Source organism: Herpailurus yagouaroundi, unplaced genomic scaffold (genome assembly GCF_014898765.1).
Source record: "Herpailurus yagouaroundi ecotype Mexico unplaced genomic scaffold, PumYag 295, whole genome shotgun sequence".
NCBI lineage: Eukaryota > Metazoa > Chordata > Mammalia > Carnivora > Felidae > Herpailurus > Herpailurus yagouaroundi.
The window spans coordinates 2,942,472-2,957,570 of NW_024412512.1; the positions used below are offsets into that span (position 1 = coordinate 2,942,472).

The following is a 15,099-nucleotide window of genomic DNA, read 5'->3' on the forward strand; positions in this document are numbered from 1 at the left end:
AGCTGGAGTCAAGTTCAGCTTTTGTTCTGCCCGCTCCCCTGAGGGAAGAAAGCAAACACCCGTGACTTCGTGACTGCAGACGCACAGACACCCCCCTTCCCCCCCCCCCCCCCCCCCCCCCCGTTGTCTCTGGGGGCTTTTCATTCCCAATTCTCAGGACACGGTCCAGCCACCACCCTCTTGCTCAGTCCTTCCCCACTCCTTTCTGCTGCTGCTGTTGCTTTTTTTTTTTTAATGCCTATTTTTGAGAGAGAGCGTGAGCGGAGGAGGGGCAGGGAGAGAGGGGGGACAGAGGATCCCAAGCGGGCTGTGCCACGGACAGCAGAGAGCCTGATGCAGGGCCCGAACTCAGGAACCGAACGGTGAGATCATCCCCTGAGTGAAAGTCGGATGCTCGACTGACTGAGCCACCCAAGCACCCCGCCCCTTCTGCTTCTTTATTATTTTTTAAATGTTTTTATTTATTTTTGAGACAGAGACAGGGCATGAGCAGGGGAGAGGCAGAGAGAGAGAGGGAGACACAGAATCCGAAACAGGCTCCCGGCTCCGAGCTGTCAGCACAGAGCCCGACGCGGGGCTCGAACTCACAGACTGTGAGATCCTGACCTGAGCTGAAGTGGGACGCCCAATCCACTGAGCCACCCAGGCGCCCCCCGCCCCTTCCGCTTCTTTAATAGCAGCCTTTTCTCCAAGGCCCCAAGACATCCTGATACCCGCTCTGAGCCTTCTTGGAACCCTTCCGGGCCTCAGTTTTTCTATCTGTAAGATGGGATTTAACTGGGAGCCGTGAGCCTAGTCCTGGGCTTCCCCCCCCCGCCTCTCCCTTATTTCAAGTTTTAGAAAAATCCCACAAGGAAGAAGATTGGAGTTTTTAGAAACCCATAGATCCCCAGTTCCTCAAGGCTTCCTGGAAAGTCTGTCTCGCGTGTTCATTCCCCAGAGTCACTATTTCTTTAATTCCTTCAACAGACATTGATGGGGCACCTACTATGCGCCAGGCCCTGTTGTAGACACTGGAGATGAGGGCCAGCTTCGCAGACCCTCACTCAGAAGGGCCCCAGTTTGGTTTACTGCTCTCTTGTCGCCATCTTGAAACTCTTAATGATTTTTGAACAGGAGGCCCCCGCATTTTCATCTTGCACCAGGCCTTGCAAAATCCGTACCTGGTATCAGCTGCGGATACAGTAGTGACTGAGGTGGACAAAGATCCCTGCCGGTGCGGAACTGACATCCTAGGGGGCGGGGTTAGACCAAAGGGAAACAATGTATTCGGAAGGTTCGCGGTGTGGCATCAGCTAGTAAGAACAGGGAGGAAAAAAAAAAAAAACCCAAAACTGCTAATAAAGCCTCTTTGGGTGCTGCCCAGTGCGGACGGTAGGAGAGGAACAGGCCTTGTAGACCGTGGGGGAGGGAAGGTGCTCCAGGCAGAGGGCACTGCGAGCGCCGAGGCCAACACCAGAAAGGAGGCCACTGTGATGGGTCTGACCAGAGGAAACGGAGGGGAGATGGGCCCAGGAAGTTGCCAGGGGGTACTGTGTGGAGCAGGGGTGGGCAGAGTCTCCCTGTGAAGGGCCAGGCCGTGATATTTTTGTCTTCAAGGGCCCTCAGACCTCAATTCTGCCAATGCAGCTTGAGAGCAGCCATTGGCTGCTCTGAATGGATGGGCCTGGCTCCGCCCCAAGAAAACTTTTATTTATGGACGCGCCATGTGAATTTCATGTCATTGTCAAGCATCACATCACAAGATATTACTCTCCTTTTGGTCTTTTTTTCCCCCCAGCCACTTAGAAGTGTAAAAACTATTCTTAGCTCTTGGGCCACAGGAAACTGGGGGAGGGGGGCTGGGATTTGGTCCCGGGGACCAGTTTCCGTAGAACCTCTTGGGCCTTCAGAGCAGTCTGGATTTTACGCCGAGTGAGGTTGTGGAGGCTTTTGAGCAGGAGGAAGATGGGAGACAAGGGCAGGGGCTAGGAGACCAGGGAGGAGGTATCCCCAGATGGAGCCTCCAGCGACAGGGCTGGCCCACAGGCAAGATTGGGTACGTTGATCGAGTTTGCAGGGTTGGCTGGTGGGTTGGGTGCGAGAGACAGGAGCCCTCAACACCCACCCCTCCCCAACTGCTTGTTACCAAACCCTCCAACTTCCTGCCCCACCTCTCCTTCCTCCTGCGCAAAGGTGTCTAAGACGAATGCCAGACAGATCTTGCCTCCCGAGCCATGTCTGGGGACATCTGTGGTGGTCGCATTGGGGGGTGCTCCTGGCTTCAAGTGGGTGGGGGCCAGGGATGCTGCTCAGCCCCCACGGCACCCATGCCAGCCCCCCAGCAGAGAACGATCTGGCCCTGAAATGTCCGCAGTGCCTGAGTGGAGGAACCCGGCTTTATGCTGTCTGTTGCATTGACCGTCCCATCTAGCGGTTGGGGAATTGAGACCCAGAGAAGGAGCGTGCCTAGGCCAAAGTCACACAGTGTGCAGAACATGACCAAGCTGGACTCAAGCCCCCTCCTCCTGTCTGCAGTCACTGCTGCTAAACTCAGGTCCCAGAAGGCCATCGCTATACTCACCCCTACTCTCCCCTCTCATCCCTGTGTCCTCCCCACCTCTGCTGGCGCCTTTGTGAATTTGCAGCCACATCAACATGGTGGGCCATTTTGCAACCTTTAGTGGCTCCCTGATGTCCCACATTCCTGGTTTCCCCCTCCTCCCAGGGACACCCCTCTTCCTCGGCCCTACCCTTCAGTTATGACCCTCATCCAGCTGGTCCTGGATCAGGGCACAGGTAACTGGGCTGGTTGAGGCGAGCGATAACTTCGCGATTCCTCCTGAATGTGATCTTGTCCTTGCCACCCCCTAACTCGGGGGGATCCTGGCCGTCCTCTAAGTTTCAGCTCAGATGCCCTCTCTTCTAGGAAGCCCTCCCAGACTCCCCAGGGTCAGGAGTCCTCTCTGAGCTCCCAGCTGGCCTGGACTGCCCCCATCACAGCCCCAGTCACCCTGGTTCATCAATCCATTGGGTGTACCTGTCTCCCCAGGGACCCCAGTGATAACAGCGGCATCTGTCACTGCCAGGCCCAGTGCAGCACCAGGCATCCCGGTGCTCTGACAAGCAGAGTCAGTAAATGAAATTCACATGGCCCAGAGGGCCTTGTGAGTCATTCATTCACTCAGCAAACGTTTATCAACTGTCTCACCCCACCCCGAGGTGCCAGGTCTGTGCCAGGGAGGCCTCAGCCTGGCCCTGCGGTCAGGGGGCTCCCAGTCTGAGAAAACAACCAGCGAACACAGACCCTACCAGCCCCTTGGGAGGAGCTGTGTCCCCTCTGCTTTCCAGTGATTTAACTGAGCACCTACTATGGCCTGTGTCCCAGGATTCAGCATTAGACATGCACATGGGCGCAAGCACACCTTTGACGAACGAATCCGTGTTTATCGCGCACTTGCTGCCTACCGGGCACCAGTGAGGGCTTTGCACAGAGTACCTCATTAGTCCTCTCGCTAACACCGCGTGTAGTAGCTACTGTTTGTTTTGAACCCCATTTTCCAGATGAGGAAGGCGATGTCCAAAGCAGGTAAGTACCTTGACTGGGTCGCACAGGCGTTAAATGTGAGGGGCCTGGGTGCAGGGCCCTGGATTCAAATTCAAGTTCGTCAGACTGCTGGGTCCCACGGGTGCAAGAGTGAATGAATGATGGCCAGGCAGCAGTGGGAAGCTGCGTCCGCCGAGAGGGCTCAGGCCGGAGTCACCCGCGACCCGCAGCCAGCTCAGACGAGGCGGAGACGACGCAGGCGGATCCCTGCAGATCCAGTGGGAGCCCGCGGGGGCGAGGGAGGCGGGCCTCGTTCGCCGCATCCCCCTCGCGGCAGGAAAGTCAGGTAGTGCCCGGGCGGCACTGCGCCCCCAGAGCCTAGCCCCCCCCCCCGCCCCCCGCCCCCCGCCCCCAGCACGACCCCTACCGTGGGGGCGGGGCCTCCGGGAGGGGGCGGGGCGCGCGGGCACCCCGGCCCCTGACTCCTCCAGCCCCTCCCTCCGGGTCCTTCCAGCCCCGCCCCCGGCCTCCTCCAGCCCCTCCCTCCCGGTTCCTCCAGCCCCGCCCCGGCACGACCCCTACCGTGGAGGCGGGGTCTCCGGGAGAGGGCGGGGCGCACGGCAGGGCGGTGGAGCTCGGGCACTCCGGACCCTCACCCCTCCAGCCCCGCCCCCAGACCCCCTCCAGTCCCGCCCTCCGGGCCCTTCCAGCCCCACCCCCGGGCCCCTTCAGCCCCTCCCTCCGGAGGCCTCTACCCCTCCCTCCGGGTCCTTCCAGCCCTTCCCTCCCGGTTCCTTCAGCCTCTCCCCAGCAAGACCCCTACCGTTGGGGGCGGGGGTCTCCGGGAGGGGGCGCGGCGCGCGGCCACTCCGGACCCTCACCCCTCCAAGCCCCGCCCAGACCCCCTCCAGCCCTTCCCTCCGGCCCCTCCCCCCCCCCCCCCTCCCCCCCCCCCCCCCCTCGGCCCCCCCCCCCCCCCCCCCCCCCCCCACCCACCCCCCCCGACGCCCCCTGCCCCGCCCCGGCCCCGCTCCAGCCCTTCCCTCCCGCCCCCTGTCCCTCTCTCCGGCCCCCTCCAGCCCCTCCCGCGGGCGTTCCTGCCCCTCCCTCCGGGCCCCCCTCCCAACCCCCCGCTCCGGCCCGGTGGCCTCCCGGAGCACCGAGCCGGGCACCTGGCGCCCTGGCCGCCATGAAGCAGCTGTGCGTGTGCGCCGCCGCCTCCTGCGCGGTAGGGCCAGGGGAGGGGGCGCGGGAGCGGGCGGGGCTCGGGCCCTAACTCTCCCCTCCCTGCCCGCCCCTCCCCGCCCCTGGCTGGGCCAGGACCGGACCCCCGCCCCCAGGCCCGGGAAGGACCGGCAGTGAGGGGGGTGCGGGAGGAGGGGGGCAGAGGTCGAGGGGTGGATGTTTGGGGAGGCAGCTTTGAGAACAGAAGGGGACACGGGAAAATGTAGAGGGCATTTGGAGGGACAGTTTCGGGGACCCGTTTTGGGTGAGTTCACTTGAGGGGATAATTTGGACTATGTTTTAAGGAACCATTCTCGGGAAAATATAGTGACATTTGGAGTATAATTTCAGAGAACATTCAAGGGATATTTTTGGAAGGACATTTTTGGGCCAGATGTTGGGGTCATTTGGGGGGATGATTTTGGAGACACTTCGGAAATTTGGGGAAGACGTTTTGGAACGTATTTCACGCTACGGTTGTTTAGAGCACGGATCTTGGGACATTTAGGGGACAATTGTGGCATTTCAGGGACAGTTTAAGAAGGATAGATGACAGATGGTTCTGGAAGACATTTTAAAGGGACCCTTTTAGGGGTTCCCATGGGAAGATTTTGGAGGTGGGGGTGATGTTTGGAAAGGTGGCTTTCACTAAAGGGCTGGCTGGGGACAATTTCTGGAAAGATGCGGGGGGGGGGGGGGGGTTTTAATGGGACGATGAGGGAAAGGGCTGTTGTATGGACCTGGGAGCGGACGCTGGGGGATGTAGGCTTGGGGGACGCTGTCTCAGACCCCCGCCCAGGACTACCTCCCCCTGCAGCTGCGGCTCAGCCCCGCTGACCTTGGCTCCTGCCCGCCCTGTGGCCCCTGCCCCATCCCGAAGCCGGCCGCCAGAGGCAGGCGCCAGGCAAGTGCCCAAGGGCAGGCAGTGAAGCCCGGAGCCCCGGCCAGGGGGGAGCAGGGAGGGGGCCGCGATCGCCTGGCCCCACTCTCCTCTGGGTGTGCCCTGTAGAGCCAGGAGTGGGGCAAAAGTGACGAGCGACTGCTACAGGCGGTGGAGAACAACGACGCTGCACGGGTGGCCGCTCTCATCACCCGCAAGGGGCTGGTGCCCACGAAGCTGGACCCCGAGGGCAAGTCCGCGTGAGTGCCCACACCCTGGGGGTGGAGGGATGAGGGGCGGCCATCCTGCAGCTGATCCCTGGCCTCCGACCTCCAGATTCCACCTGGCTGCCATGCGGGGAGCAGCCAGCTGCCTAGAGGTGATGCTGGCACAGGGCTCCAACGTCATGAGCACCGATGGGGCAGGTACTGCCTGCTGGGCCCCGGGGGAGGGATGAGGAGCTCAGACCGGGGGCTCAGCCCGCAGGTCCACTCAGGTCCCGCTCCCTGGCTTCAGCGACGTGCTGAAAAAGAGGGGGTTCCGTTCAGTGCCCCCCACCCCGGGAGGCACAGGGACTTGTCAGGCTGCAGTGAACAAGAAAAAAGACTATGTAGCTGGCACCAATCAAGGTGAGTCGACAGCTCGTGGGCGGGAAGTGGCCAGGACTCAGATAGTGGTTAAGGCAGAGGAATTAGCTGGAACAGAGGATTCCCTGAGCTTGAGAAGGACCTGGGGAGGGGAGAATAACAAGTAGAATTTGGGGGGAAGGGGGAGGTAGTATCTGACGTGTGGGGAGTAGCTGGGGTTTAGGGGTAGCTGGGAGGAGCTGGAGCCAAAGGAGAGTCTGGGTGTATGACTTAACGAGGGCTCTGAGGGAATGTCTGAGACAGAAGGCGTGGCCAAAGGGAGTGGCTGGGGCTCTGGAAGTAACTAGGGGGGGGAGCATAGCCCTGGCTGAAACTTCGGGACATCGTAGGAGGCACAGGCCGCCCGTGGGATGGCAAGGGTTTGTGGATTGGTGGGAGCATACGCAACAGCGGGATTCCGAGGGACAGGGCTGGAGCTGCATGTTGTCGGGCACGGAGGGTGGCTGGGGACATGGGGAGGAGGGGCTGGGGACACGGACCGTGGCTGGGGCAATAGGGCGTCAGAAGTGGGAGGGTGTGGAGTATAGTCGAGATGAGAATGTCTGGGACACAGACTGGCTGGCCCCTGGAGAGTCTCCAGCTACGGGGAGTAGCACGGTTTGGAGAAGTACCTGGGGTTTGGGGCGTTCACGGGACACAGAAAGTCCTCGCAGATAGTTGACACAGATTTGGGGAGCAGCCAGAAGCTCCTTGAGTATGTGGAACCCTAGCGAACCCTCCCTGCCTTTCAGGTTACAATGCCCTCCACCTGGCGGCCAAGTATGGGCACCCACAGTGCTTGGAACAGCTGCTACAGGTCATTTACCCCCTCGTGTCAGATACTCCCCTAACGGAGATACTCCCTTCCCCTGACTACCCCTGACTTCTAGCAGTTCCCTGAACCGCACCCCCCACCACCAGATACTCCCTGAATCCTGGGTGTGTCTTAGCCTCCTTTGCTCCTGAGCCCCAGCTACTCCCTGGACAACCAGATACTCCCTGAGTGTCCAGATACTTCACACACCCGAGATATGCTCCCAACACCAGGTATCTCCTGAGCCCCAGCTTCTCCTCAAACCCTAGGTGGTGGCTACAGCCACTCTCGGAGCTCTCGTCAAGCCCCCAAGCCCCCAGCTGCTCCTGAACTCCCAATGAGTCCCTCTGTCACCAAATTTCATGAAAAAGCAAAGAGAGTCACTTGGGAGTCCATGAGGAGGTGGGGTCCGCGGAGCGGGCACGGGGGAGGGAAGAGATAGGTAGGGAACCTGAAATACAGCAGAGCCCAAGAAGGGGCGGGTCCCAGTTCCTGGAGAGCCTCCAACGACCCACACCCCTCCCTCCCCAGGCGTCCTGCGTCGTGGATATCGTGGACAGCAGTGGATGGACAGCCCTGCATCATGCAGGTGGGTGCAGCCCAGCTTTGCCCTGCCCACCATGACCCAGAGGGTGCTGGGCTTGGGATTATTCTACTCCGGGTCCTGGGGGACTGGCCGCGAGCGTTCTGCCTCCTTCCTCCTTTTTCCTCACCGAGTCCCTGCTGTGCGCGCGTCCCCGGGCTCAGCATTAATCCTCAGGAACACCTTGAGCCCCAGTCACCCCATCGGACAGGCAAGGTGGTTGAGGCTCAGCCACGAGAAAGCGGGGAAGACTCAGGCTGTCTGACCCCCAAGCACCAGGCCTGGGCGAGAACGATGGTGGTGGTAAGGACAGTGACCAGAATGTACTTTCCTAGGGAGTCTCAGGAAGGGCAAAGATCCAAGCATCCTTCATGGTCCTTGAATCCAAACTCCTTCCTGAGGGAGGCCAAGGGACCTGCCCGCTTGAACCAGAAGCCAACCCGGCATCTGTCCACCATGCCCATGAGATCAGGGAATGACTTTCGCTCATGACTCAAGAAATGCCTGACCTTTTGGAAACAGAATAAGCTGGGATTTGCTTTGGGGGTTTTAATCGTGGGTTGAAACTTCCGGGCAGTTGGCGTGTGCTGCCACCTAGTGGTCACACTGTGGAAGCTCAGCCGGTTATTTCATTCAATAAATATTTAAGTTCCTGCGATGTGTCAGGCTCTGTTCTAAGCGCTGGGATTGCAGCAGAAAACCAAATGCCGTACCCCCTCGAGCACAAAGCAGATAATCAGATAGGTCTTCTTGACATTTCTTTCTTTTTTGAGAGAGAGAGAGAAGGTGGGGGAAGGACAGAGAGAGGGAGAGAGAGAATCCCAAGCAGGCTCTCAGCTGTCAGCACAGAGCCCCACGCGGCGCTCGAACTCATGAACTGTGAGATCATGACCCGAGCCTTGACCGACTGAGCCCCCCAGGCGCCCCTCTTGTTGACATTTCTAGTGATGGCATGAAACCCTTCCTCCTTTGCGGCTCTGGACGCACCGTCTTCCCCTTCCTTGACCTTACAAGGCTGTTTCTCGCTTCACGGCTCCTAAGAAACCTCTACCCTCTTCCTTTTCACCTTCGAGACTCAGAACTCAGGTCAAACCCCATGAAGCCTGCCCAGGCTCAGCTGACGTCTGATCCCTCCAGTGAACATTACCAGCCTCTGTATGAGGCTTGGCCCATGGTAGGCACGTACTGCTGGCTAAAGCGAAGAGAGGAAATGCATAAAAATTAGCCCAAACTTCCACCTTGAAAGAGAGCCATGGTGGGATGTGGCAGGAACTTGGGACAGGGAATTAGCAGACCTGATCCTAGCTCTGTCTCTTACCCTACTGGCTGACTGTGCACCTGGGTGGGCCTCAGTTTCCTCATCTGTAAAATAGGGAGGCGTACCTTTGCTATTGCCCTCCCGGAAGGTGGGAACTTCTGTCACAAAATAAGGGATAAGAATCACACCAGGCAGAAGGCCCGCCCCCAAAAATGTCTAAACCTTGCCCTACCTACCCTCCCTCTTTTTCCAGCGGCTGGCGGCTGCATTTCCTGCTCAGAAATCCTTTGCTCTTTCAAGGCACATCTGAGTCCCCGAGATCGGGTGAGCCTCCGGGAACTTTTTGGGCACCGTACTTGAGGTACGCTGTCACCAAGTGGCGGCATCCCGGGCGCCCGTTAAAAAGCGTCAAAAGGGTCTGGAGTGAAGTTCAGGGGCAGTCGTATGGGCTTCCCTACCTCCCAAGGTCGGCCTCTCACATTTTGTCTCGTCCTTCCCCTGATTCCCACCAGTCAGGTACAACGCCCCTTATCATAGCCGCTCAGATGTGTCACACAGATCTGTGCCGCCTCCTCCTGCAGCAGGGGGCTGCCGCAAATGACCAGGATCTGCAGGGCAGGTGAGTATCTCCCATCCCAGTTGGCCCGTTGTATGCCGTGTGACCTTGGGCAAGTCTCTTAGCCTCTGTGGGTGGGGGATCTAGTTGCCTCTTCCCCTCCCCCACGCAGCCTGGGTATGGAGGAGGGCCTGGGGGTTTGAGAATGCCCTCACTTCCTCAGCAGCCCCCTCTCCTGGTAGGACAGCCCTGATGATGGCCTGTGAGGGGGCCAGCCCCGAAACAGTGGAGGTGCTGCTTCAGGGCGGGGCCCAGCCGGGCATCACCGACGCCCTGGGCCAGGATGCTGCCCACTACGGCGCCCTGGCGGGAGACAAACTCATCCTGCACCTCCTGCAGGAGGCAGCTCAGCGCCCCTCACCACCCAGTGGTATGCACCCCCGCCCTGTCCCCCCCCCCCCCAGGCCCCGGCCAAAGCGAATCTCCTTCCCTTTGTCCGCTGGAGACAGTTTCAAGGTACCCTCTTTACTGCATCATAGAAGCATGCCTCCGCCGATGCTGCTCAGAACAGTTTCGAGGGTCCCCGGAGCTTTTAGAATAATCTTGGGGGGGGGGGTCCACTCTGCTTTCCTGGGTCATCCTGATGCTCGGATATTTGCCTTTCCTAAGAATTGGCACCCCGTACCTGCCCCATCCTGGAGGTGCTCCTGTCCTCCCCTTTGGAGAGTTTCAAGGTCCCTCCTATCAGCAGCTGCAAACGTAGTCGAGTCCTACTCTTGGGGAGTCCTGACTCTTGGGGAATTGGGAGCCCACCCCTGCCGTAAGTCCCTTGGGCGCACTAGTGCCCTTCCTAGGGCTGGGAATAGAGTTCCTAAAACCGAGTGCCTGACCCTGCTTCGCTCTCTTCCCTGCCCTCCTAGAGGATGACTCGGGCGAGGCATCATCCCAGGTATGGATCCCTAAGCAGTGAATGAGTCGTCCCCCTGCACACGCTACCTTCCCCCTTGTCCCAAGCTTTCTGGGGAGAGTCCCAGGGTTGTGACCTAGGAAGACCTGTTTGGGATGAATGCTTCCTTCAGGGTATGCTGTTACCAAGTGGTAGCAGCATCTACAGCATAACTCTCAGAAGTGGGTGAGAACACTGGCGGGGGGGGGGGGGGGGGCCCGGGGCCAAATCAGGGGGCTGGGGCGGCGTGGTAGAGGGAACCGAGTTTGGTGAAGTCGGGGAAGGAGGCAAGTCCGGCCTCTTTCGCTCTCCCAGCCGAATATCATCTCAGCTCCACGGGGAAAGGGAACTTGTAGACAATTTGGTCTGGTACCAAGTACCGAGGCACAAAGAGACGCTGAGCGTAAAGCGTAAGATCTGGAACTCTCTGGAGATGTGGCCCCTTTCATGCTGGGATAAGTGAGGACCCGGGGAGAGGCAGGGTCTTGCGCGGGCTGAGGTCGGTGGCGGATAGCGGGGCCCTGCTGGCCTGGTGTCTACGGGTCAGAGGCTGGCAGCTTCCCCACGGGCTCCCTCCACCCCTTCCCCCAGAACTCTGTGTGGAGCCACGAAAAGCAAGGGGCCCCCAAGAAGCGGAAAGCGCCTCAGCCCCCTGCCAGCATCCCCGTGCCGGTGAGAGATGTCCTGGCTGTGGGGGCGGAACAGGGGAGGGCGGGCGGGGGGCGGGAGGCACAAGGTCTGGCTCAGATACGGGAGGGGACGGCCCTTGGGCCTCATGTGAAGGTGGCGGGTCCCCGGGTTGGGGGGGACAGGATGATCGCGATGCCTACGAGGAGATCGTGCGGCTGCGCCAGGAGAGGGGCCGCCTGCTGCAGAAGATCCGGGGCCTGGAACAGCACCAGGAACGGAGGAAACAGGAGGTGAGGGGCCCCAGAGACACAGGCCTGGGGCTCAGCCTGGGGTGGAGTGCAGTTTTGTGGGGAAGACCCCCCCTCTCTCTCCTAGCTCCCTCCTCCCTCCCTCCCCCTCACTCACTCTGCTCCAGCCACACGGGCCTCCTTGTGGCTCCTCCAACACGCCAGGCCTGGTCTTGCCTCAGGACCTTTGCACATGCTGAGCCCTCTGCTTGGAACACGCTTCCTCCAGATGTTCCTGTGGCTTCCTTCCTCTTTTCCTTTGGGTCTTTGCTCAGAAACCCCTTGCCAAAGACACCTTCCCTGTCCACCTTATATAAAATTGTGACACCCCGGACTCACTTCCCTTCGTTTTTTCTTTCTTTTTTTTTTTTTAATGTTTATTTATTTATTTTGAAAAAGAGAGTGAGAGCGGGCACGTGTGAGCGAGGGAGGAAGGGAGAGAGAGAGAGGGAGAGAGAATCCCAAGCAGGCTCCTCACTGTCAGTACAGAGCCCGATGTGGGGCTCGATCCCACAAACCACGAGATCATGACCTGAGCCGAAACCAAGAGTTGGACGCTCAAATGACTGAGCCCCCCAGGCGTCCTGAGTTTCCTTTATTTCTATTCAAAGTGCTTACTGCTATTGGACATGACGTACATTTTATTCATGGTCACCCATTTGACTATAAGCCTGTGAGCAGAGCCATGGTTGACCGGGATGGGCTCACCGAAGATGCTTGATGAATATTTATTGGATGAGCGAATATTTGAGTGAGGCAGTGAATGAATGAGCGGCCCCAAACGGGGTCTGACACTGAATAAATACTTCGTGATGAGTCAGGGGGCAGAGCAGTGCCGGGTGCGCAGGAGGTGACACAACGGACGTCTGCGGTCGGGATGGAGGGCTACTAAGCAGAGGCGGGGAGGGGAGGTCCTTCTACCCGGATTCGAGCCCCGTCCCCTCTTCTTCCCGTCAGCTGCCAGAGACAGAGGCCAGCTCCCTACACAGCCTGGAGAGACAGGTAGGTGGGAGCCGTGGGGACAGCCAGCCCCGCCAGCCGCCCCCCGGCGACTCCTCCTGGAGGCTGGCCGAGCCCCCCACTGCCCTCCTTCCAGGTACAAGAGCTGCAGCAGCTGCTGGCGGAGAAGCAGGAAGAGAAGGAGAGCCTGGGACGCGAGGTGGAGAGTTTGCAGAGCAGGCTGTCCCTGCTGGAGGTGGGCGGGGCCTCGCCCCTGCCGGAGGTGGGCGGGGCCTCTCCTGCTGCGGCTACAGGACGACCACACCAATACATATACACGCGCACAGCCACACTCCCAACAATCAAACGCGGCGCAAACGTGCCATCACAGGCAATACGCCCACAGACACACGTCCGGACACAAAACGGACACGTCCCAAAACGCGTAGCCTGTACGCGCAGGGATGAACGACCACGGTCATCCGCACGTGGCCCTGCCCGTAAAGCTGGCAACCACAGCAAAACGTCTGTGAATGCATAATCACACACGCACCCTGTACACCCTCAACGTGTGCCCAACAGACGCTTCTCATCCAATCACACGCGGACGACAGGGCCACAGGTCCGTGTACACACACGTGGATTCTCCAAAATACGTCCATTCGCAAACATAGGTACGTACACAAGCATGCCCGCGCACACGGACACGCACACGTTGAAACATTCACGGACACACCAGACTAAAACACAAGCACAAAATCACACGTATCACAGGAGCTCACACGGGAGATGCGGGGGGCCACACCGCACACACGTGCTCACCACAGACCCACAAACCCTGAGCCACGTGATCCGGGACTCGCGCACAGACACGTGACCCCCGCGTGGAGTCGCAGACCCTGTGAGGACACAGCCCACACACCCAGGCCGCACATACGACTCCGGTCAGTGGGCTGTGGTCGCGTGTTTGGGCAGCGGCGGGGGCTGATCGCCGCTCCTCCCTGGGGGCCCAGCGTAGCCCCACGGCACACAGTAGGCACTGAGTAAACTCCGTGGGCCAAACAGATCCCGTCTGATGCCCCGGGGGAGTGTGGGAGATGTGGACACCCCTGTCCACTCTGAATTTGGGGAGGGGAGGGGGACAGGACCCGAGCTGGACCCCGTCCCTCCCCGCAGAGTGAGCGGGAGAACACGAGCTATGACGTGGCCACCCTGCAGGATGAGGAAGGTGAATTGTCTGACTTTCCAGGTGAGCCCCACCCCATCCTCCCTCCCTGCCCACCTTGTCCCTGGGGTCCCCGGGAAACGGGGCCTTGACCCACAGGCATGGAGAGAGTTTGAAGCTGGGAGGGAGGTCGGCCCTCCTCCACCGCTCCAGACCCCCAGCCCCCGTCCCTGTGGCCCAGGACCCTTGGGGCTGACTCTGTGCGCCCACCAGGGGCCGAGGCTCTGCTCTCCAGACGGCTAAGCCCCTCGGCCCAGGAGCTCTTGGCCTCACTGCGGGAGCAAGTGGCTGCACTCACCAGACAAAACCAGGAGCTGATGGAGAAGGTCCAGGTGGGGAAACTGCGGCACCGGAGGGTGGGGTGGGGACAGATCTGAGGACCCCAGGGATTGTCCCCAGGGGGAGGCGGGGGTCAGCGTGGGCATGTGGCTGAGGCTGTGGGCAGGGAAGGTGGCGGCAAGGCCACTTGTGCCCCCGTGGCCCCAAGCTCCCACCGGCTCCCTGCTACCACCTCCCAGATCCTGGAGAGCTTTGAGAAGGATGAGATGGAGGTAAACGGGTCAGCCGAGGTCATCCCCCTGGCCCTCTATGACTCTCTCCGGGCTGAGTTTGACCAGCTCCGCAGGCGGCACGCCGACGCCCTGCGGGCACTGGAGCGACAGGAAGCACAGCGCGGCCCTGGAGAAGAGGAGGCGGCCCCTGGGGAGGGCAAGGGCACGGGAGTCAAGACCACCAGGGACGGGCCAATGGAAATGGAGCTTAATGGCACCACGGCTCCGGGAACCAAAGTTGATGGAGCCGAGGCCCCAGACGACGGGGCTGCAGGAGATGAAACCGTGGAAGCGGCATCCACGGGGGCCGAGGCCACGGAAACAAAACCCACAGACGCGGAGGCCACGGAACCAAAGCCCACGGGCGCCGAGGCCACTGAAACAAAACCCACAGGCGCCGAGGCCACGGAAACAAGATCCACGGGGGGCGAGGCTGCAGAAACAGAGGCTCCAGAAGAGGGAGGAAACCCAGAAACCGAGGCCACAAAGCCAAAAGCCGAGGAAGCAGAGATGAAGGCCAACGGAGTGGGTGAGGTGGAGGCGGAGCTTCCGGGCACAGAGACCACCCACGTGGAGGCCACAGCCCCGAGGGGCCCCCTGGGCGCCGTCCTGCACCCTGGTGCTGCGGAGGCCTCAGAACAGTTGCAAGCGGAGCTGGAGACCAGGATCCGTGGCTTGGAGGAGGCACTCCGGCAACGGGAGCGGGAGGCGGCCGCCGAGCTGGAGGCGGCCCACGGCAAGCGCCAGGCCGCGGAGGCCGAGGCTGGCCGGCTCCGGGAGCGGATGCGCGAGGCTGGGGGTGACGGAGCCTCGGGAGGCGGCGGCGGCGGCGGCGGCGGCGGCGGCGGCAGCGGCGGCGGGGACGCGGTCCAGCTGCGAGCCGCCCTGGAGCAGGCCCGCGAGGACCTCCGAGTCCGGGACTCCCGGCTCCGGGAGCTGGAGGCGACTTCGGCCCGGCTGGACGAGGCCCGTGCTGGCCGCCTGCTGGCCGAGGAGGAGGCCCGGGGCCTGCGGGCAGAGCTGGCCCGGCGGGAGGAGGTGCGGCTGGAGCAGA

General features: G+C 60.8%; 1 protein-coding gene across 1 annotated transcript in view; it reads left to right on the forward strand.

Annotated features, from left to right (window-relative positions):
* The first annotated feature begins 4,634 nt into the window (after positions 1-4,634).
* Positions 4,635-15,099, forward strand: part of ANKRD24 (ankyrin repeat domain 24) — a 16,104-nt gene continuing 5,639 nt past the window's right edge. The window contains exons 1-17 of the mRNA XM_040461723.1: positions 4,635-4,754; positions 5,568-5,654; positions 5,760-5,890; positions 5,967-6,055; positions 7,009-7,073; positions 7,602-7,659; positions 9,165-9,235; positions 9,424-9,530; positions 9,710-9,897; positions 10,388-10,416; positions 11,005-11,085; positions 11,226-11,333; positions 12,288-12,332; positions 12,427-12,525; positions 13,446-13,518; positions 13,708-13,826; positions 14,013-15,094. Of these exons, the coding sequence (XP_040317657.1) occupies positions 4,716-4,754; positions 5,568-5,654; positions 5,760-5,890; positions 5,967-6,055; positions 7,009-7,073; positions 7,602-7,659; positions 9,165-9,235; positions 9,424-9,530; positions 9,710-9,897; positions 10,388-10,416; positions 11,005-11,085; positions 11,226-11,333; positions 12,288-12,332; positions 12,427-12,525; positions 13,446-13,518; positions 13,708-13,826; positions 14,013-15,094 (2,471 nt within the window). The 5' untranslated portion in view covers positions 4,635-4,715. The remainder of the gene's footprint in view (positions 4,755-5,567; positions 5,655-5,759; positions 5,891-5,966; positions 6,056-7,008; positions 7,074-7,601; positions 7,660-9,164; positions 9,236-9,423; positions 9,531-9,709; positions 9,898-10,387; positions 10,417-11,004; positions 11,086-11,225; positions 11,334-12,287; positions 12,333-12,426; positions 12,526-13,445; positions 13,519-13,707; positions 13,827-14,012; positions 15,095-15,099) is intronic.